This window comes from Gavia stellata, chromosome 10 (assembly GCF_030936135.1).
Source record: "Gavia stellata isolate bGavSte3 chromosome 10, bGavSte3.hap2, whole genome shotgun sequence".
NCBI lineage: Eukaryota > Metazoa > Chordata > Aves > Gaviiformes > Gaviidae > Gavia > Gavia stellata.
This window is the reverse complement of record NC_082603.1, coordinates 24,609,920-24,632,196: the sequence shown is the minus strand read 5'-3', so window position 1 is coordinate 24,632,196 and position 22,277 is coordinate 24,609,920. Positions and strand designations below refer to the sequence as shown.

The following is a 22,277-nucleotide window of genomic DNA, read 5'->3' as shown; positions in this document are numbered from 1 at the left end:
ACCCTCCTGGCCTGCTCATGAGGAGGGCGTTGGGGTGGGACCTGGGCTGGGGCATGCAGGGACAGCCCGTGGCCACCCCAAGTTGTGTGTACACAGGGCTGTTGTGGCGGGGGTTGGCACTGGAGGGACCCCCAGCCTGGGCAGGCACCCGCTGTGGCTCAGAGCCTGCAGTGTCCCGGGGGTGGCCGTGCCCAGGGATGGTGCCAGGCACTGGGCCAGCACAGGGAGATGAGGGCAAGCACACTGCCTGCACAGGCAGCGGAATCTCACGGCACAAGACACAAGCACTTAACAGCACACGTGTGTGCGTGTGCATGTCCCTCACAGACATGATGCGGACACTCGCATGGCACACGTGGGCACGCACATAAGCACGGTACCGCGGGGCTGTACAGGCGGCGAGCTGGAATGTGTCCCCCCCCCTCCGCAGCCCTGCACCCCGCAGCACCCTGTGGCCCCGTTGGGGGGGCTGTGGGTGCCCATCTGCAAGGCCAGGCACCGCCCGCAAAGCTGGGCGCAGCTGTAAGCAGCGTGGGCACAGCCCAGAGCTGCTGCCTGCCCTGCAGCAGGGCAGGAGGCTGGGGAGCACTTAAGCCTGGCTGGGGGTGATGGGGCAGGGCTGGGGTCCAGCTCCCCCCAGCAGTCCTGGCACGGGCGGGGGGGGGCCTTCCATGGTGCTAAGGGGGAGCAGGATGGACTGGCCCCCCCAGCTGCTGCTAGCGAGAGGTACCAGCAGAGACACAGAGGGCTGCGCCAGCCACTCGCTCCGAGCCATCCGGGGATGCTCAGTCCCCAACCAGTATTAGTGGAGCAGGATGCACTGGCAAGGCTGGGCAGTTTTAAATCTGTCTTCCAGCTCCAGCCAAAGGGCTTGGAGCTCTTGATTAGGGGTGGATGGGGTGGGACCCTTCCCACCCCACTGTTCCCCTCCAAGACAGCACCCTGCGCTCCCTGTGCTGCAGCCCCAAGGTTGGCACAGGGACATGGTGCGACTAGGCATGGCGGCGGCAGGCGCTGAGCCCTGGCAGGACGTTCCAGCTCCCCCGGCCCTGTCCCGAGCCTCTGCCGTGCCCCGGCGAGGGGCGCAGGTTCCTGCATGGTGCCCATGCCCTGCCCCATGTGTCACGCCGCTACTCTTCACCTCTAATTGTTAGCAATAACGCGCGCGTCCCTGGGCAGCGCAGCCTGTGCCAGTGTCTCTCCCGGTGTAGAGTTCTAAAGTATCCTAGATTTTAATGAGATTTATATTCCTGAGGGTGTCCTTGTTGTGCACTTCTTTGGGGACCCCAGGGTGGGTTGGAGACTGGGGGTCCATGTCCCATGGGTTCAGCCCTTTCCCCCTTGCATGCCCAGCACTGGCACTGAGCAGCCAGCAGCTGGGGAACGCTCCCTTGCCCTGCTTGGACCTACAAATCCAGCTGGAGCTAAGCATGGAGGAGAGGGGCTTGTCCCTGCTGGGGGAGAGTATTGTCCCCAAGGGGGGTGTCCACCAAGTGTCCCACAGAGCAGCGAGGGCAGCTGTCTTTGCCCCATGTGTGCCCTGAGCACCTCACGCTAGCTGGGGCTGGGCACCTTGCAGGGCAGGAGCCCTCGGTGCTGTCCCAGGGCTGGGCAAGCAGGGGGGGGTGCCAAGAGCGGGCAGGGCAGGTGGGGGCTCTGCCTCCCAGCCCCCAGCTGGAGGTAGCAGGCAGGGCTGCCCCCCACCCCCCACATGGATGCTGAAAGTGCCCCACCTCATGGTGACTCCCCCAGCCCCACAAACTTTTGAAACTTTTATTAAATACAAAAACCCCGGTCTCTACGACCGAACGCTGCATTCAACGTACGCTCAAAAAAAGGGTCAGACATTCAAATGTACAAAAGTTGCCGGTGCCCCCCTGCCCCGGCATGCTGCCCCACTCCCAGGTCCACTGGCCCTGGCCCCCCACGGGGTACAGGGGGTGCCGGGACTCCCAGCCCCACAGAGGGGCACGGGGCACCCACCCTGCACGGGCCCAGCCTCTCCTGCTCAAAGCCCCCTGCCCCAGGCCTGGAGGGGGGAAGACAGAGAAGGGGGAGACTTCAATGGCCCCCAAACCACCTGTGGGGCACCCACTGCTGCAGAGAGCCATGGGGCAGCCGCCCCCCCCAGGCCAGCCCCTGCTGAGAGGGGCTGAGGGAGTTCAAATGAGCCCCATCCCCCCCCCAAAGTGGGGAGGGCAGGCACAGGCAAGGGCTGCACACGCACACACAGCATCTGCCTTTGGGGAGGGGGGACAGGATACAGCCGCCACCCCCCAGCCCTGGGGAAACTGAGGCACAGCGAGAGGCATTCGCTAACCAGAGGTCTCTGTTGGGCAGAGCTGAGATGGGGCCCGGCTCTAAGCACCAGACAAAAAAGCAGAGGAAGACAGCGAGCCACGTCTGCGTGCCCAGCAGTGCAGGCAGCGCCTGGCTGGGGTGGCACCGTCCTGCCTGCTCAGGGAGGCCCAGGCTGCTCCCACCCCTGGCTGCGGCAGCAGCAGCACCAGCGCTGGCAAAGGGGGAAGCCTGCACCCCGCTTCTTGCAGCGCTGGTGGGGACCCCCCCAGCTCTCCCGGAGCAGCGGGATCTCACCCTCCCTGCCTGGGGTACAGGCAGGAGCTGGTGCGGGCATGGGGCTCCTCGCCAGGGCTGGGGCTGCCACCTCCCTCTGCACCAGGAGCCGCATGCGGGGCAGCCAGGCTCATCTGCCAACACACCGGGTACGGGGCGGGGGTCCTGCAAACACACTCGTGGGGACGGGGGGGACAGAGAAATCCTGGGGACGAGGGGTGGGTTGGGGGGCGGCCGTCTCCAGAAGGCAGCAGAGTAGGCAAAAAAACATCCCCATCCAGTCCTGGCTCTCGAGCTGGGGCAAAACCTGCTGTGCCCAGCAAGCCTGGGCACAGAGCCTTCTCCAGGCGGCTCTGCCGGCGCGGCAAGCACTAGCCCCGGGCCAGGCGCGGGGGCGGCCTGCCGATCTCCACCGTGATGTTGGTGTACATGGGCTGGCGCGAGACCTCCACCAGCCGGTACTGCAGCGAGCTGATCCCATCCCTCTTCATCGTCATTTTGGTGTTCTGGATTTTGGTGAATCTGGTGGAAATGGGAGTGGGATGAGGCGGGGAGAGCTGGGGGCGCTTGCCATGGTGCCGGACCTCCGCGGGGGTGAGCGGGGCAGGGGACCCAATGGCCGGAGGCTGCCCAGCGATAACCCAGTGTCCCGGCTGCCCTGGCCCCTGCAGCTCACTCACCTCTGCGGGTTGGGCTCGTTGTGTTTGTCGCGTTCATGCTTGATCATGCGGTACCTCCCGATGCGGATGTCAGGCCTCGACACCTTCATGCCATTCAGGGAGATGCTGGGGGCCGGGAGCAAGGGGGGATCAGCGTGCAGGCACCAGGATGGGACATTCCCCGGCCCAGAGACCTCTGGGGTCAGCCCCCGGCCCAAATAAACCCATCCCTGCTTAAACAGGACTGTGCCAAGCCAAGCTGAGCAAAGCCAGACCACAGCCAGGCCGGTGCCACAACTGAGGGTGCCGCATGCCTCACAGGAGAGCGTGCCCACAGCACCGCTCCCACCCAGCGACCTCCCACTCCGCAGGCTGGCAGCTGTGGTCAGCCCGTGCCGTTTACATTCTCCAAATGCCAGTGCCTGGCCCTTCCCTCGGGGGCCCCACACACACGTTAGGGGCTGCCTGAAGCTCTCCCAGAGCTCCACACGCTGCTTGTTCGCTACCCTGAGCCCACCTCGGGCAGAAACTGCAACCGTGCCACTGTGCCTGCAGCACCTGCAAGTGTGTTTTGATCACCCAGCCATTACAGGCTGGTTGTGGACCACCAGCTGCTCGCTGCTCCCCTGGTCAGCGCTGTAGGGAAACCCATGGGAGATGAGGCAGGAGCCATCCGGCTCTGGCACCCAACATGGGGTGCGTGCGGGGTGATTCAGCTCCAGCTCTGCACGCGGCTGTGCTGCAGCCTGCCGGCTGCCAGCAGAAATGCCTGTTTGGCTGCTGCGTGGCCGCCACCAAGACACTTCCAAGTTTTACATCCCAGCCCTGGACACGTCCAAGTTTAGCATCCCAGCCCTGGCCTGCCCCGCTGGCGCAGCTCACACCGCAGCGGGAGGGGGCTGGGTCCCACCACACCGGGGGGTGTTCAGCCACAAGAAAGGCACATGTGTGCCCCACAGCCCCCCAAAACCCTGGGAAGGGACAGTTCGATCCATGAGGGTCACCAACCCTCAGGTTGGAGGGTAACTATATCCGTCCCTGCCACGTGGCATGCACCGTGCACATCGCCCACAAAATCAGGAGTCCTGGTGCTGGTGAGGGTGCCAGGTCAGTGCTCGGCGGGGAGCCCCAGCACAGCCCAACCAGCCAGTGCTGGCGAGGGGTTGGCACCTACCGGTTAAAGATGTCATCGTCCTCTCCTCCCCAGCCCCAGTACTCATTGGGAAAGCCATTGATCTTCAGGAACTGGGACTTGCTTAGCCCAGAGACGCCACCGAAGTAGCCAGCGTAGGGCAGCCTGCAGGGTGACAGCAAACAGGTCAGCCCCCATGGACAGGCAGGGATGGGGGCCAGCCCCACAGGGACCCCCAGGGACAAGCACCGGCCCTCCTCTGTGTCACCCTCCCACCCAGGGCTATGTGCCCTCTCCCGTCCCATGTTCACAGTTGAAGCCAGTGACCCCACACCTGCCCTGGGCGACCACCAAGGTTGGTGGCCCTGGCATCATCCCAGCCCTGCCCAGGGAAACACCCCAGCCCCGCAGAGCACCCACCTGAACCCAAACTTGTCCATGCCAACAGCAAAGTGCCGTGGCTGCTCGTAGCAGCGATAGAGGTTGCGGTCGTCCATGGGGATGAGGTCCACATCGCTGAAGATGAAGCAGTCGTACTCCTCGTCATCCTTGAGGGCCTCCAGGAACCCCACGTTGAGCAGCTTGGCCCGGTTGAAGGTGTCCTCGCCAAACTGCAGGACAGAGCTCAGCTATGCCTGCCTGCCTACCCCGGCCCCACCAACCCCTTGCCCCTGCCCCTCTCACCTGGTTGATGATGTAGATGCCGTAAGCCACCTTCTGCCGGCGCAGGATGGGGTGCAGGTAGTGCAGCCAGTACTTGAGGTGGTGTTCGCGGTGCCGGAAAGGGATGAGGATGGCCACCTTCTGCCGGGGCAGGCAGTCTGGAGGGGTGTACTTGCCGCCCTGGCGCACATCAGGGTTCTCCCGCTGCACCCGCTCCATGCTCATGGGAGAGCTGAACTCGATGAGCAGGCGCCCGACTGCAAGAGGGAGGGCAGGGTGATGCCCGCACGACAGGACATGGTCTGGATCATGGTCACCTGCTGCTCCCAGCCAGACCGGTGGAGCAAACAGAGAGGGGGACCTGCAAGGGGGACCAGCACTGCCGAGGGCAGAGAATGCCCAAAACCTTTCCCAAACAGGCGCAGAGAGACTGGGCAAGCCACTAACGAAACCCGAAACCAGCTGTCCTGATAACAGTTCCAGGCTGGGGTTTCTCCACTGCTCCACCCCTGGGACCACCAGGAAGCCATGCCCAGGGCCTGGGGGACAGGGGTGCCACCCACAAGCCCCATGCTCAGAGCCAGGGACCAACTACCCCCCACGCTTGCCCCACACATCTCACCTAAACCGGGAGGTGTCTCCTGGCAGGGCTGCAAGGGCTTCTCGGTGGCGGACTGGTTGGCGTTGGGCTTGGCGCTGGGGGATGGGGCCTCAGCACCGGCCGGCCCGTAGCTGGGGACAGTGCCGTTGGGGCGGGATGAGTTGAAGAAGGGGTGGGCGCGCGAGGTGTTCCTGGCGTTGAAGCGGCTGAAGAAATCCAGGTGCTGCGCATAGACGTCGAAGTAGAGGATCATGATGATGACGAAGTGGAGCAGGCAGAGCAGTAGCACGGCCTTGCAAATCCTTTCCAGGGTCACCCCCAAGAGCAGCCTGGTCATCTTCCGGGCACGGGCAGGCGGACATGTGCGCTCAGCGGGGCAGGGGGGCGGCTCCAGCCACGGTCCTGATCCTGCCAAGACACCCCACACTCAGGACACTGCCAGCCTGAGCCCCCACCCCCAGCCTGAACGACACCAGGGCAGCGGGAGCAGCGCAGGCCTGATGAGAAGGTGATGGGCTCGCAGGTTGGTATGTCAGAGAGCACCCCGTGGGGATGCTGTGCTCAGACCCCTGCTCTGAAGGCACAGCCATGAAGACGCGAAAGGTCCCAGCCCCACACAGCAAGTCTCCTCCCCGCTTTCCAAGGCCAAGACCGGGCCAGACCCACTCACAGTCACCCCCCAAGCAGGGGGTGGGGATACCCTCACGGGTGCCACAAAGAGCCTCCGTGGAGGCTGGGCCCTTGAAGGTCATGCTCTCCAAAATGCAGCCAGCCTGGGGTGTCCCGAGTGTACTGTGGGTGTCCCCACCAGCCACTCCCTTCCGAGGCACCCCATTTTCCTGCTCCCTGTCCTAACCCACCCGGCAGCGCTGCACCCCAGCAGCAGTACCGAAGCGAGGCCAGCAGCAGCGAGCTCCATGCTGGCAGGGGCCCTCCTCGGGGCACCCAGTGGAGCGAGCAGCTGCATGGCAGACACGGAGCCAAGCTGAGCGGGACGTCCCGGCCCCTGGGGCAAAGACCCCCCACGTCCAGAGGAGTCCAGCTTACAGCCAGTGGCATGGGTCCTCTCTCCTCTTGCTGCCCGTGGCGAGGCCCCCCAGGACACCAGGAGCCGCTGGGAGCCAGGGTCCCCTTATCTCCCACATGACACCTGGAGCCGGGCCAGAGCCCTGCTGGGAAGGCAGCAGGGAGAGTCACCGGAGAGCCCTAGCTGAGCCAAACTGTCTGGCCCTTCCCAGCCCCGCCACTGTGAGGGCTCAGGCCGCAGCACGGCCGTGCACCCCAGTTCCTGCCCCGGTCCCTGCCCTGGTCCCCACTCTCAGGGAAGCTGCTAGGACAGGGCAAGGCAACGACGAGGGACAGGCACAGGGGCTTGCAAGGCCCTAGGGACAGGGCAGTGTTGCTGCAGAGATCCCCGGGGGACCCCAGCAGGTGGGGAGCTGTGGCAAGACCCCCTGGCAGGAGCACAGCTAGAACCCAAGGGTGCTGGCAACCAGCCCAAGGCCTGGGGCCAGTCCACCAGCAGCTGCCAGCCCTGGCCAGTGGGGCTGCCGGGGAGCTGCAGGGCACCGAGCTGGCAGTGACGGCAGCACCAGTTGGGAGCAGGGATCGGAGCCGAGGTGCAAAGCAGGACCCCCCACCCAACCCCACTCCAGCTGCCCTCCCCCTGCCGCTGGGCTGACGCCGGCAGGCAGTGGGGTGCTGGCAAGAGCCCACCGCAGGCAGAGAGGTGCTGGAAAAGGCTCTGAGCCCCATGTTCCACCTTTGTCCGCCCTCTCTCTCCACAGGATGCAGAATGGGGTCCCCACAGGCAGGGGTCTCCTGGCGTGCCCTAGCACCCCAACCCCTCATCCAGGTTTTTTCTAGAAAGTCGCCCTTTGGAGAAAAGCCGGGTTTATCTTTATCTGCCAAACCTTCTCACAGTCACAGCGTCCTGTCACCCAGCAGGGCCCTTTACGTAGGGACCTGCCTGCCCCCAGCGTCTGCCAGAAATCCTCCCCAAAAAGCACAGCCCTCACAGCAGGCAGCACATGGAGCGGTGGCATCTAGGCAGCCAGGCGGGGAGGTGCTAGGGAAAAATAAGAGCGGGTTTTAGGGACCCTTTAGCGGGGTGGTCCACGAGGCGAGCAGAGAGTGATGCTTGACAGGAACAAAAGCTAAGCGCTCCATCAAACAGCAGCCACGGGATGCCATGAACATGAGTGGGCTTAAAAACAAGCGAGGGTCTACAAAATATGATGTTATCCCCCCCTACACCACAGCATCTTCACAGGGTGTGAGAGGCCGAAAGCAACCTGGGGCTGGGGAGCTGGTCCCCAGGGATTCACCCCGGTGTGGTGTGCGCCATGGGGCTGGTGATGCTCGTTTTGGAGGGGATGCTCATCCCCATGGGCTTCATCCTTCTTCCCGCAGGAAATCCCTGGGCCGGGAGAAGGGAGGCGGGGGGGGGGCGGGGAGCCGATGGCCCCGGTGCCACCAAAGGGGGCCATCATCTCCCCCCCGCGCCTCCCTTCTCCTGGCCAAAAGCGAGGCGAGGGGGCACGTTCAGCAGGACCAACCCTCCCCAAATTTTTCCCAGTCCCCGACACACACACAAACTTACTAAAAAATGAGAAACAACCCGAAAAAGCAGCTTTTTCCCCAGCCGGGACGGTGCTACCCATAAGTGACCGGGATCGCAGCCCCCCGGTCGCGTCCCGGGGCCGTCCCGGGCCTCCCCCACCCGGCCAGGCCTGTCCGCGCCGCTCCACTCACCGCGGCCTCGGTGCTGCCGCGCCGCCCCGGCGGCGGTCAGCGGCCCCCGCCGCCTCCTCCTCCTCTTCCTCTTCCTCCTCCAGCCCCGGCCGCCGGCCCGCGGGCTCCCATGCCCGGGGCTGCGGGGGGGCCCTGCCGGCCGGGCCGCCGCACCACCGAGAGCCGCAGGGAGACGGGGCCGCGCCCGCACGCCGGCTCCGCCCGCCGCCGCACCGGGCGGGGCCGACGACGACGACCGCCCCGCGCTCCGGGACCGCGCTGCCGTCGGGCGAGGGCAGCCCCGCCGGGAGCCGGCGGAGGGAGACTCCCCCCGCTCCGCCCCGAGATGCTCAGCCCTCGGCCACTGCCCCGACAGCGGGGACGCTCCGCGCACCCCCGGGGACACAGGGCCAGGGTCGCGCTGTGCTTCTTTCTCCCCTCCTTCCTGCTGCGTTTTCGGCAGCGTGGGAGGCAGCGCCTTCCCCGACCCACCCAGGGCGACTCCCGCGCCCCCGAGTGTTGGTGCTGGCTCAGCGCCCGCCGCAACCTATTTGTGGCTCCTTTCTCCCCCACCCTTTCCCTGTTTCTCGGTGTTTCCTAGCAATGAATGTCACTCTCCCTACCACAATGGCAACACCGAAAGATCCTGGGCTGGTCCCACCGACAGTTCGGCTCACCACGCGTTAATTTTTGTGTCGTCCGCAGCCCTTCCCTTCTTGCCAGCCACCCCATGGCGTTTTTGCCCGTTCTGAGCCGTCCCTGTCCTCCGAGACCTCTCGTCGTGCCTGTGCCAGGCCGCTCACTGGAGCGAGGGCTTTCCCTCTGCCCCATGGCAGCTCCCTTCAGAAAACAACCTTGCTACAGAGATCGGAGTGGCACCCAACCAGCCCAGCCCTGCTCCACCCCTGCAAGCAAGCCCTGCTGAAAGCTGTCCAACTTCTGCCTCCAGGTCTTGGTGCGGCCTTTCAGCAGGTAGCATTTCCCTCACAAGTACTTACACGCAATCACCAAATCATCTTTTCACTCCCGCTGCCGCTGCTCCTAAACGAGATGAGGTGCAAGATGCCGGAGCCCTGCGTAAGCTTTTTCTCCACGCTTGAGCAGCAGGTATTTAGCACACCCAAGTGCAAAGGCCTACAACCCAACCAAGCACAAGTACCCGGAACAAGGGAGCACAGGGTGTGGTCACCTCAACACTGCTGGCTGCGGGAAGGGGACCATGGGCCACCCACGCTACGGCGAGACCAGTCCTAGTGGGTCTTGTGTCCTCACAAGGTGCCCATGGGCAAGTCCAGAGCCCGTTCCCCTGCCAAAGCCGTGATACACACAGGCGGTACTTAAGAGGGCAGAAAAGCACCTCGCAGAGGGAGGTTTCTGACAGCAGGTGGATTTCTATCAAGCCAAGGCAGTGCAGGGTGAGACCCATCACTGAAGGACAAGAAGGTGAGTCTTTCAAGACAGTTGTTAACTAGGAAAATGATTAACCCATGGAGCAGCTTCTCCACTGCCAGTGCAGGCTCTCCAACCCCAGGCGTCTCCTTCCTGAAGGCAGCCCCATGAGTTCGGCGCAGATCTGACAGGACAGCCCTGCAGCTCCCAGGGGCTTCAAACATCTCTGGCTCAGCAGCGGCAATGCCAGGGGATGGGGGTACAACCCTCACAAAGGACAGGCAAAACTCTGCCCACGCCTGACACCCTTTCTTCTGAGCAGGCAGGACCCAGATTGCGTCCCTGCCATTACATGGGGCACACAGAGCTCCTGTTGCAGCCTCCAGCCCCAGAGCAGCCAGTACAGCTGGCTGGAACAGTGGCTTGGTTTGTGCAGCAGTCTTCCCATGCCCCAGGCTGAGACACTGCTGTCCCAAAACGCACAGGACAATGGTGAGCGGAGCTGGGAAATGGGCAGAGCTCAGAGAGGCCGTGCCAAGGCAGCTGCCCTAGTCACAAGGGCAAAAATCAGCAGGCATAAACACTTCCCCAGCTCCAGCAGCCCCACCACCACCCCAGCCTGTTGCATCCCGGTGGGAAGAGATGGGCAGCTCCAGGCATGCATCCACTCTGACGCAGCACTAACAGCACCAGGGGACAGATGCTCCCCCTACAAAGGTGTGCTGGCAGCACAGTAGGATGAGAGCCTTGTGCTGAATACAGCAGACTGCAAAAGCATCAGCTTCAGGCTCTCTGCAGAGCGGAGGCAGGAGGACCTTGTTCTTCCCTTCCCCCAGGCAGCGGAAAACCTGCAGGCCCAGCTGCCCACAGCTAGCTTCCCCATGCTGTATTCACCACAGTCAGGGAGAGGGGAGCAGAGATAGCACAAAGGGTGGGTGTGTGTGTGTCCCCAAGACCTCTGCCAGGGCCCCCGGGGATGGAGGGGCACTGCAGACTGGAGAGCCCCAGCACCCAGCCAACAGTAACACAAGGGAGCTGCTGGCTGGAGAACAGCCTTTGAAGGGGTAAAGCTTTGTTCCTCTGCCCTTCTCATGCTCCCCAGCTGCACAATGGGGCTATGGACACTGCATACACTCCCTCTCTGTGCTAAACTACCTGGATGGGAGCCGAAAGGTCCAAACCAGCCTGTGCCTCCTGCGTGCTTTGCATGGGGCAGTACCAGCACTGGCAGGAGCCTGGCAGAGGCAGCACAGAGCTGCCTGCTCCAGCAGCATCCTACCTGCTCTGGGCAGCAAGGCAGAGCTCTGTTCGCACAGCCCAGAGAGGGCGGCCTCTTGCAGGCTGAGCAGGCAGCAGGGTTAACCCCACACAGGGAGGACACCACCCAGCACCTGGAGCAGGACAGGGACTTTGCCAGAGGCACAGAGGGGAACCCCTGAGCAGGGGTTCAGCCCAAATCAGCGCTTGCTCTCTACAAGCCTCCCTGGCACACGCAGGGCAGAGGAAGAGCTGCATCCTTGGACGAGAACCATATTTATTTCACGGACACAGAATTGCACTGGTGATCGATTCTACACACACCGGGGACACGCAGCAGCAGGGCCTCGCGGGCTGGGCCAGGCAGCTGGGGGTAGAATTCACACAGAGAGACTTGTTTCTTCCAAGGGGCCGCTCCCCGCTCCCGCTGCCGGGCAGCTCCCGCCCCGATCAGGGATAGAAACATTAAATAAGTATATACAGCACCTCTTGGGGCAGGCTGGAACAGGCTGGGTGGGACAGGGCTCAGTTGCCCATTTTTACTTTAGATGTCTAGAAAGAAAAAAGAGAGGTTAGGCCATGCCCCACAACCCCAGCCCAGCACCCCAGTCCCACCCAGGCACCCCAGGATTGTCCAGAAGCTGCAGACAGCTTAACAGCCCCACCGATAAGACACAAGCATCACACAGGGTGCACTCAAAGTGACACCCTCGGTGACGGTTGCTCAGAGGGACCATCAAAAGAATACACACTGCTGCAAATAGGCACTGTATGCTGTGGGGAGAGCTGTGCCACCCCAGATCTTGTGAGCAGCCTCCCCATCGCAATGCAGAGGACTGTGCTGGAGCCCAGGTGTGTCTCCCCGGAGCTGAAGTGCACCCAGGGTGACAGGCACCTTGTGCTCACAGAAGCCTGGTGGCCCCAGGAGGCAGGTACCTGCAGGATAGCAACGATGACCCCAAACAGCCCTATGGCACTGCCAAAGATCTCCACGATCAGGATCTTGACGAAGAGGCTGGCGTTCTGGGCATCAGCCAGGGCAGCCCCGCTGCCCACAATGCCCACACACACACCACAGAAGAGATTGCACAACCCCACGGTCAGACCAGCTCCAAACATGGAAAAACCTGTGAGAGAGGAACATTGCAAGAGCAGGGAGTAACCCCCTTCCACCTGCACCCAGGGCATGCTGCAGCAGCTCTGCCTTGAGGCGACAGAAGACCCAGAGCTGCCAAGCACCCGCCAGCATCTTCCTGTTTGGAGAGCAGGACTGCTCCAGGGCACTCCCCGGCTCCCACGGCACCAGGCCAGTGGGTGACAGCAATCTGCTGCTGCCCGTGGGAGGAGAAGTGCTGCCGCTGGGCAGCACAGCCCTGCTGGCTGCAGGAAGGCCTCGAGAAGGTAACTAAAAAGCCACTTTTTGGGAGAAGAGTCACATGTCCTTTAGACACCTGCAGCAGGCCACAGGCCGGGTAAGCCGGGCCCTGCAGTCCTGTTCTCTGCGGCCCAGGGCAGAGGGAGCAGCAAAAGGCGGCGTTCAGGGGGTGGCAATGCTCACAGCCATGGCACCAGGGGCTGAGCAGTCCTTACCTGCATGGTAGTTCCTGGCTCCAATTGCCTCTGGGGTGACTGCAGAGAAAGGCTGAGAGAAAGCACAGGGCCTGAGTTAGTGGCAAGTCTGTGGTCCCTGGGAGAGGTACCTGTCCCTGATACAGCATGAAGCAGCCACATTTTGGCCAGAGCTGGTCCCTGACTCCATGTTCCTGGGTGGCTTCATGACACCTGGTTGTGTGTACTCCCCCAACCCACTCTTCGGTGTGGACAAGGGCCACCGCACAGACCACCAGCCCAGGAGCTCCCAGAGCCACAACAGCATCCAAAGTCCCCACAGGGCCACTGCTCACAACGCTGGCCCATGCCCAACTGCCCATCCCCACCGTGGCCCCGAGGTCGGCGCAGGGCAGCCCAGGTCCTCCTGTACCTCAGCCATGTTACTGATGACAATTGCCATGATGATCCCGTAGATGGCCACAGCCTCGCAGAAAATGATGCTGTGGGAGAAAGGCAAAGTCTGACCACAGTGTCCCAGGCTCTGCCTCATCCCCAGCAGCCCTTGCCACTTCGTCCTCAGCCAGCCAGTCAGCAGCCAGACTCCTCCACAGCTGTATCTGAGCCTGCCCCACTGCTGCCAAGGGCAGAAAGGCAGCCCAGCCCACCCGCTGCTTTCCTCTCAAACAAGGGGGAGCTGCCAAACACAAAGGCTGGGTGCTGGTTGTGCTGTGCCACCTGAGTAAGCTGCAGCAGCCCTGTGGGAAGCAGGCCCAGGGAGCCCTGCCCTCCGCTAGCCCCCTTCTGCTCCTTCACCAGCCCCCTTCTGCTCCTTCGGGGAAGGGCTGTGAAAGGTCTGGCCAGGGGAACCCTTGCCTGAGGCAGGAAGTGTGATCTCAGGGTGTTTGTTTTGAACATGTTCAACTCATTCACTGCATGGTATCACACAGTGACTCTTCAAAGCAGCACTCTGGCTCCTTAAGGGCTCTTTGTTTTGAAAGCAAACAGCATCAGCAGCTCAGCAAGGAACAGTCTGCCAGCAGCACCCAGCTAGAGATAGGACAGGAGCCTCTGCACAAGGCTGGGACCTGCCCTGCTCAGGCATAGCATGAGCACTAACCCCAGGTCTGTGCTTACCTGACCAGGTTCTTGGTTTTGATCCGAGGGGCTTTGACTCCACCACCAATGATGCTGGAGCCCGTGATGTAAATCCCCCTGTGGCAGACAAGGGTGGTTGGTGGAGGGTCTGGCACTCGCTGAAGGATTCAACAGGGAAACCAGGATTTTCCAGCTGAGCAAAGAATCAGGCATGCAGCTGGGGGACACTGCGGACTTGGTCTGTCCACCCCCAGGGTACAGGTGGTCCCAAGCTCCACCACCTACACCAGCAGAACTGCTGGGGCACAAAGGCCACCACTGCACAGCCTGGGCTCAGGGATACGGCTTCCAGAGAGCCGGGGACATCCCTGTCTCTCCACTGCTGTTGCAGCCCATGAGGTACGCTGCCCAGAGACACCCCCCCCCCCCCGCAGAAGCCCAGCAACCCTGCCCCACTGCTGCAGTGACCCACACTCCTGCATGCACACGCCATTCTGCCCCTGCCCTGCCATGGGGAAACCACAGTGTATACCCAGCTACCAAGGTGGGACAGCAGGAGCCTGCTGAAGAGCCAGCCCCACTCACCAGGCAGCTCCCACGACGGACAGGGAGATGGCCAGGCCAATGCCCAGGTTGGACCACATGAAGGGGGAGGTCTCCGTCAGGAACCTGGAAAGGAAGAAGTGCCCCGAGTTAGCACACAGGCCAAACCCTCTAGTCATTGTGCACAGCCCCACAACAGGTACCCCTACCCCATCATGCAGTCCAAGATGGGTTGGGCACTGCCAGACAGTGGGACATGAGAGCCTCTCTGTGCCAGCCAGCAACCCAGGACCCTCACCCACATTGACCGAGACCTTCCTCCCAAACCCTCCCTGTGACGGGGAAGCCTGGGCTGGGAGAGGGGGTGGGCTGGGAGAGAGGTGGGAAGGGCAGTAATGGCTGCACCAGGACCCTGTATGGAGCCAGCCACATGTACACGTGGGCTGCATCTATCCTACCTCACGGGGAGTGGAGGCTCCCCGCTCACTGTAGCTCTTGTTCCCCAGCGATGCAGTGACCACTGCCCATTGCTCAAATGCGAGTGCTCTTCCCTGCAGGCGCTGCCAACACCACCCACCTCCTCATCACACAGCCCTGAGAATGTCGGTATTTACAGGGAACTCACCAGGCCACATCGAAGCGGAAGCCCAGGTCAAATATTGTGTAACAGATCCCTAGAAAGCAAGAGTGACATGGGAACCTTCAGACAGGTACCAGTTACCAGCATGGTGCTGCCATTTCCTCCCCCACCTGCAGAGCCCCAGGGCAGAGGCCCAGGAGCACAGCACAAAGGAAGGTTACTGGGAAGACTGGCTCCAGGCATGTAGAGCTGTGGGGCAGGGTGTCCCTGCAAAGTCCAGTCCCAGTGATCCCAGCACTCCCACATCAGCACAGGACACAGACAGCCCAGACCTGTGATACTCTCAGATCCCATCTCAGTCTCTGCCCAGAAGAGGATCGCTGTGGTTGTTGCATCCATTTTCTGTTCCTTGACCCTGCTGAGTGCCCACAGACCACATCAAGCTGCAGGGACTCAAGGGCAACCCACAGCCCTGTGCCCCAGCACAGTCTCGATCCACAGCACCCAATGGCTCAGCTCTGCTGGAGAGCCATGGCACTGGGTGACCAGCTGTGAGCTCTTCTCTCTCACATGGGAGGCAGGAGGTGCAAGGCTGTGCCCTGATGGACCATCACATGCTGCTCTGTCACCATCCCACCAGGGTCTGTGCCACTTGCCAGGAGCCCGTCAACATCAGAAGCTGCAGCTGCCCTCCAGCAACCCCCTTTCCAAGGCTGTGGACGTTCAAGATGTGCCTGCTGTCTTCAGTGTTTCCCCCAGGGTTAGTCATTTCCAGAGAAATTTGTACTCCAACACAGGCAGGAGACACCAGAGTGCAGCAGCCCTGAGAAACACAGAAAAGCCCTTCCTTTCCAGGGAGGGATTACAAGGACAGCTTGCCCTGCTGTACCTCGAGTGTTCCTCTCCCGTGCTGAATTGCAGCCAGGAGTCGCACCGAGCAGCCCTGTGCAGCCCAAGCACACGCAGAGGTGCTCACACCAAAACCCTGCCTTGCTCTGAACTCGTGAGCAGGAAACATGGCTGCAGACCAGAATAGACACTTGCTCTTTGCATGGCTCACAGTGCGCAGCTGGAAAAGAGAGGGTGACCTGGCCCTAAGGAACAGATAAGCGCAGGCAGTGTGGCACTGTCTGCTCCACACCAGATAAAGAGGGTGAAGGGGTGGCTCTACCATTGCTGACTAGAGCCAGTGGCTGTGTGACACCAGCCCCACGTACAGCCAAGAAAAGAGGAAATGGGAGACTTCTGAAATGCTTAAAAGCAGCAAAGAGGTCACTGCACGCATCCCGCTGCTCCCTTCCCCCTGGGGTTGCAGCCTGGAGGCAAGGGGTGATGGCAAGCTGGTGATGTGCCCGGCAGCAATACAAGGGCAGGACCACATGCCCCAGGTTGGAGGAGCCCTTCCCTGCCCACGGCCAAGGCCTGCAGGACGACTCATCCCACGGCACAGCCTCAGTGCTACAGTGTAGGGAAACCCGCCAGCCTCACAGCAGGGATGTCCCCATTGTCCCTGTGTGCTAAACCCCTCCACGAGCAACTTGGGGCTCAGCACCCTGCGCACTGGGAGAACGTACAAGCACCGCCAGTCAAGCTGGCCCCAAAATGGGGAGCGGTAACGCTGGTCACTCCTCCCACCCACAGAATCGTGATGCCCACCACTCCTCTGCTGCAACACACACAAATGAGGAACGGTCCCACCTTGGCCAGGGACCATGGAGGGAGGCCACATCCCAGCCCACAACACCTGGTGACCTTCAGTCAGCCAGTCTGGGACTTGTGTTTTGGCTTTGCTGCTTGGCTGGCAGAACAGGAACTGAACCCAACCAGCCTGAGCTGCCACCACTCCCCAGGAGTGGTAAAGAGGAGCTACAACCAGCTCAGGGCAGATCCTTGGGGCACCTTCCATCTCTTCAAGAACAGGTGTAGCCTTGGATTCATACAAAAAATAAACAGGATGAAGGACACCTTCCTGTGAGCTCTAGCTCCCAGTCCTGCAGCCACAAGGACAGAAAAGAGTTGGGGCAGCAGGACTGGAGCACCAAAGCAGGGCTCAGGACAAGAAGGGAAAGCACAGAGAGGCACCACTGCAACACTGCACAGAGCAAGACCACTTCCTGCTCATGTTTTCCGAAAAAGGGATTGCAACAGGGCAGGGGAAGTTAAGAGTATCTGGGCTCAGCTTGTCGACATTTTCCGACAGTCTCAAGTTCGCAGCGTGTGTCTGCACTGGTGCAAGCTGCGTGATTCAGAGAGCCCAGGAAGGCAGCCCTGGGCCCAGCACTGGGTTCACCAGGCCCTGGAAACACGAGGGAGTGAGACATCCTCCGCTTCCAACTTGGTCTCTCCCCTCACCCAAATGCTGAGACAGGAGCCAAGATCTCCCCAGCCTCTGCCTGGCTCATGGTCAGTTTACTCTGTGCTGAAAGAGGAAATAACCAGCAGCTCCAGCACAAAATCTTCCCGCTAGTTCTTGGGCATTAATACCCTTCTCAGTGCTGGTGAGCCCAACGCCATCAGCAGCAGAGCCTGGGCTGCCACAAGCTGCAACAGAGCCATGCACCAGCTCTGCAATCACCCAGATGAACCTGCATGTTTCCTTATGCCGCCACAGCTTGGCAAAGCGGAAGGACAATGTCCTCCGTCCAGGAGACATCAACTGTCACAACCTGAAAAACCAGGCACCTTTACCTCCCCTGATCTGCCAAATCCAAACACAATCCTTGACTGGCACCAGTACCTTTCTGCTCTAGCACACACAGAGAAGCAAATCAACTGCTCAAGCCGAACAGGCTCAGAGCACTGAAAGCCATGCATCCAATGGCAGCTGACAGTTACACGGCGCTGCTGCGGGTCCGAGCCCTCTAAGGGAGCAGCTCAAAGCGCCCAGGGGGGCGATGTCCAGGCTGAGGAGCCCTACGGCAGTGCTCCCAGTGCCGTGGCAGGCCACGGGCCAGCCCTCCTGCCTCTGCCCGAGAGCAGCTCAGCCACCGGGGGACTGACAACGTTGCACCCCCTCTACCCCCGCCTTCCTTTTCCACGGCACAGCAAACCCCCCCAGCCTCTCCGGCAAGAGAGTAGCCAACAGGGACACAAGGCCGAGCTACTGCCACAGTCTCTTCTCACGCCCAGAGCCCCCTCCTGCCCCACGGCCCCCCACAGCCCGGCCCTGTCTGTGACCCACGGCCCAGCCCCACAGACTCCTCTGCCTCACAGCCCAGCACGTCCTGTGACCCACCGCCCCCTCTGCCCCTCCGCCCAGCCCTGTCTGTGACCCACAGCCCGGCCCCACAGCCCACTCTGCCTCCCAGCCCGGCCCCCAACCCCTCTGCCCCACGTCCCGGCGCTGACCGACGCCCAGCAGCGTGGTCCAGAAGGCGAGGCCGAGCCCCGAGTACAGCAGCGCGAGCCCCGTCATGGCGGCGGCGCGGGACGAAGCGGAGCGGGCCGGACGGGCGCGAGCGCGTCACCTGACCCGCGCGGGACACGTGAACGGAACCGCAGCCCCCGAGCGGAAAGCGAGTGACGCCATTGCCTCCACCGCGCCCGCTTATTGGCTGCCCGGCCTGACGACCGCACGGGAACTACATAGACCAGAATGCACCGCGACGAGATCCTGTTTCCTCTCTGTCCTTCCTCTCTCCGCCCTGCCGCGAACGGCGATAGGTCCCGCTCCGTCAGGGGCGGTGCCGAGTTCTCATTGGCCGGCTCCGTGCCCCAGACCGGAAGCGGGCGCAGGGGTCCCGCGTGGCGGGTCTGACACCCGACCCTGCGGTGCCATGGCAACGGCCTTCAGCAGCGATGGGGAGGCCGCGCTGCGGCGGGAGCTGGGCCCGGCGGCGGCGGCGCCGCGGGGCGACCTGGACGGCTTCTACGAGATGGGCCGGGCCGCCGACTTCGTGAGGGGCGGCGGGTTCCGCAAGGTGAGTGGGGCCGGGGGTGGAGCGGGGTCGGGGGCTGCGGGCTGCCTCTCCCTGGTGCCTGACCCCCTGCCCGCCCCCAGGTCGCCCTCCAGTTCCCCGACGAGCTCCTGGCGGACGCGGCGGCGGTGGCGGCCCGGATGGAGGCGGCGACTGGTGCCGAGATGTACGTCCTGGGAGACACCACGTACGGCAGGTCGGTGTGGGGTCGCGGAGGGTGGCCCGGGGCACCCCCCGGGCAGGAACGGGGCTGCTCGTCCCCTGCCTGGCAGGGCCGAGGGCCGGAGCTGCCCAGGCTGGGGACAGTGGTGCCAGGGAGGAGGAAGAGCTCCGTGGTGCAGGACCCGCCTGACACCGGCTCCTCCCCGCAGCTGCTGTGTGGACGAAGTGGCCGCCGAGCACGCGGGTGCTGAGGCGGTGCTGCATTACGGCCCGGCCTGCCTCAGCCCCTGCAGAAAGCTCCCGGTGCTGCACATCTTTGGGCAGCAGCCCCTGGACATCGAGCATTGCGCAGAGGCCTTCCGGGGGCTTTATCCCGACCGGCAGAGCCGTGTGGTGGTGCTGAGTGATGTGGTCTATGCCTATGCGATGGGTGAGTGCTCTGGGGCAGGGAGGGGGTGTCTGGCACTGCTCTGAGCTCTGCAGAGCTGCCGGGGGGAGAGGCAGGCAGGCAGTCCCCTGATACTGTCAGCCTTGATTTCTGTCTTTTGCTCTCCCCTAATCTGTCCCACCTTCTGCGGGTCGGGTCTGTGGCCGTGTTTCATTCTTACTCCTCTCTCCCTTCAGGTAAGCTGGAACAGCTGTTGTGCCCCGAATACCCCAATATCATTTTCTCCAGGGTGGTGTGTGGGGACCCTCCTGGCCCTGCATCACCCGGGGAAGTGCGGCAGTTTGGTCGCCAGTTCGTGGTGGAGGCACCGGGAAGGCTGCAGGACTGTGCCATGTTCTATGTGGGAGCTGAGGGCCTGGCCCTCACCAGCTTCATGCTGACCTGGAACCACTGCCCCTTCAGCTCCTTTGATCCTGCCACCGGCTGCGGCCGCCGCGAGATCCTCAACGTCAACCGGGCCCTGATGCGACGTCTCTACCTGGTGGAGCGGGCCCGGGATGCCCGGGTGGTGGGCATCCTGGTGGGTACCCTCGGCGTGGCAGGCTACCTGGCTGTGCTGCAGCACCTTCGTGAGCTTCTGTGCCGGGCCGGCAAGCGCAGCTACACTCTGGCTGTGGGGAAGCCAAACCCCACCAAGCTGGCCAACTTCCTGGAGGTGGACATCTTCGTCCTGGTGGCCTGCGCTCAGAACTCCCTGCTGGACTCCAGTGACTTCTACCGTCCTGTCGTGACCCCCTATGAGCTGGAGCTGGCCTGTAACCCGGCCCGTGAATGGACGGGGAACTACCTCACTGACTTTCGAGACCTGCTGCCAGGTAACAGCTAGAAACCAGCTGCCCAACACTTTCCTGGGGCATGTCGTGCCCTGTTCCCCTGCCTGGAGGCCGCGTTGCCCTGGCTCTGTGCCAACCAGAGGATAGACATGAGCACAAGGCTAATGTTACCATTTCCCGGCAGGTGCCTGTGCACACGTTGAGCTCCCACCGGCCACCCCTGCAGCGGAGGCTGTTCCTGACATCTCCCTGATCACGGGGGAGATGCGCGCTGCTCACCTCTGCGACCCCCTGGCCCCCCAGCTGCCCCCCAGCACCACCCTGGCCTGCAGGGACGAGACACGGGCCCTTGTGGAAATCAGCCCTGCTGGTTTGTGATTTGGTTTCATGGTGGGGCTGAGCCCCGGTGCAGGGGCAGTGCCACCTCCCTGCTCCCAGTAACGATTCCCTTTCTCTCTCTTCCCAGCCTCCTTCCTGGAGTCTCGCAGCTGGCGGGGCCTGGAGCAGCAGCTGGGGCAGACACCCATCTCCAAGGCTATGCAGGGCCGACGAGGGATTGCCATTGCCTACGAGGACGAGGGGTGCGAGCAACCCTGATTCGGCAGCAGCATCGGCACCCAACCAGGAACAGGGGGTGTGTGGGGGCCTGAGCGTCCCCAGTCACTGGGTGTTGGACCCATGAGGGTTTCATGAGGGTCCGGATCTGCCACCAGCTGGCCCTGTGCTGGATGCAGTCTTGGGTCAGTAGTGCTGCAGTGGGAGAGCAGGAGTTGCATGTGTGTTTGGGGCTGCCTGCAGCACTCTGGGGCTCAAGGCCAGGGCAGCAGCAGGGCCAGGAGAGACACTTGGCCCAGACCTGGCCTCTGAGGGGTCTCCAGTCCAGAGCAGCTTTGGCCCTGCATGGAAAGGTCACAGCTTCACACGAGCTGACAGCACCAGGACTCGAGGCTTATGTGGGCTACTGCTGCTAACTAAAGCTGAACTGAAAAGGACTGGTGAGTGAATTGTCTTGTAGAATAAAAGGAGCGCAGGCAGGGGTGACACCAGATGTGCCAGAGTGAAAACACAGATCGTGGTGCCTGCTCAGGGAGTGCAGCCCTGTGCATCGGCTAAAACCAACCTGAGAGAACAGAAACCCAGAACTGGGACCGCCCAGAAATGAAAGCACATTCGCAGGCTGGGCTGGGGAACTAAGGCAAAAAGGAAAGGGCTCCGACCATGAGCGAGCCCCTCACCCGCTCTGAAGGAGTGGGGTGCACACATCCGTGCTGCAGAGAGGACCCTGTGTTTGTCAGGGATGGAGTCTGGCCGCTCTCATGTGGGGCAGGACTGTTTCTGCTCCATGCTGGGCAGGAGATCACGTTGAGCATGTCGAGCAGTGGGGGGGCTGGTTTTCACCATCCCTCCCACAGCCAGGGGGCCAGGAGGCTTTGACACACCCCACCCTTGATTTAACCCCCTCCGCTGGGCTCTTCCCTAGAGGCAAGGGCAGGCAAAGTCCAGACACGGCAATAATGACAGCCACAACATAGAAATATTCTTAATATAATTAGGTGCAGGGCCTCCCCCCTCCCAACCACACACGTACAAACGAGCAGGGGGCGAGCCCCCCTACCCAGCCAGCCACTGCTGCGGGCACAGGGGCAGCCCCACCGCCGTGGGGCATAAGCACCCACGGGGAAGGGCCGGGGAAAGGCTGGTAGCCCGGGCATGGGGCAGCCCATGCTGGGGCAGTCCTGCCCAGGCTCCCACCCCGCCTCCGGCCCCAGCCACCGCCTCCTGCAGCCGGCACTCCCGTCCCCTGTGAGGGGGGAGCATGCTGGGGGGAAAGAAGATGCTGACACCGAGATGCGGCCACCAAATCTAGCTGAGGAGTGTCCCAAGTGGGTTAATTCTAGGTGGAGGGTTATTCTACGAGCCGTACTGCAGCAGGGCGGGGAGGATGGGGGGGCTTCCTTGCAGGGAAGAGCTTGTCCGGGTAAATTGTCCGCGGTCCTGGCCAGGTGCTCAGTAGTCTGCTGTGTACTCCGTGCCATGCAGCCCTCGGCACAGCAGGGTGAACTCCTTCACCATCTCCTTCACTCGTCGTTTGTTCACACGCTCTCTGCTAAGACAGAGGGAGGGGACAAACATGAAGCAGGAGGGACAGACCAGGCTGTGCAGGAGGGTCATTCCCACTGCACATGGGGCACAGCCACCA

General features: G+C 62.5%; 4 protein-coding genes across 5 annotated transcripts in view; 1 reads left to right on the top strand and 3 right to left on the bottom strand.

The window, feature by feature from the left end:
* Positions 1–1,759: 1,759 nt before the first annotated feature.
* Positions 1,760–8,398, bottom strand: B4GALT2 (beta-1,4-galactosyltransferase 2). Its single transcript, XM_059821710.1, has 7 exons — positions 8,384–8,398; positions 5,651–6,037; positions 5,050–5,285; positions 4,786–4,976; positions 4,408–4,530; positions 3,255–3,359; positions 1,760–3,096 (listed from the first exon to the last, which is right to left on the bottom strand). The coding sequence occupies exons 2-7, from the start codon at positions 5,964–5,966 to the stop codon at positions 2,946–2,948; spliced, it is 1,122 nt and encodes a 373-aa protein (XP_059677693.1). The 5' UTR covers positions 5,967–6,037; positions 8,384–8,398; the 3' UTR covers positions 1,760–2,945.
* Positions 8,399–11,278: 2,880 nt separating this feature from the next.
* ATP6V0B (ATPase H+ transporting V0 subunit b) lies at positions 11,279–18,211 on the bottom strand. Its single transcript, XM_059822078.1, has 8 exons — positions 18,126–18,211; positions 14,823–14,871; positions 14,240–14,323; positions 13,694–13,771; positions 12,990–13,059; positions 12,599–12,650; positions 11,945–12,135; positions 11,279–11,560 (listed from the first exon to the last, which is right to left on the bottom strand). The coding sequence occupies exons 1-8, from the start codon at positions 18,190–18,192 to the stop codon at positions 11,534–11,536; spliced, it is 618 nt and encodes a 205-aa protein (XP_059678061.1). The 5' UTR covers positions 18,193–18,211; the 3' UTR covers positions 11,279–11,533.
* A 342-nt stretch (positions 18,212–18,553) lies between these two features.
* On the top strand, positions 18,554–20,712 carry DPH2 (diphthamide biosynthesis 2). The gene is made up of 6 exons (XM_059822126.1): positions 18,554–18,697; positions 18,778–18,890; positions 19,066–19,286; positions 19,481–20,119; positions 20,262–20,447; positions 20,544–20,712. The coding sequence occupies exons 1-6, from the start codon at positions 18,554–18,556 to the stop codon at positions 20,672–20,674; spliced, it is 1,434 nt and encodes a 477-aa protein (XP_059678109.1). The 3' UTR covers positions 20,675–20,712.
* A 1,119-nt stretch (positions 20,713–21,831) lies between these two features.
* Positions 21,832–22,277, bottom strand: part of IPO13 (importin 13) — a 31,929-nt gene continuing 31,483 nt past the window's right edge. The window contains exon 20 of one of the 2 annotated variants that reach the window (XM_059821811.1): positions 21,832–22,184. In XM_059821811.1, coding sequence (XP_059677794.1) covers positions 22,085–22,184 — 100 coding nt within the window. In that variant the 3' untranslated portion in view covers positions 21,832–22,084. The remainder of the gene's footprint in view (positions 22,185–22,277) is intronic. The other variant, XM_059821812.1, reaches the window with a different exon arrangement.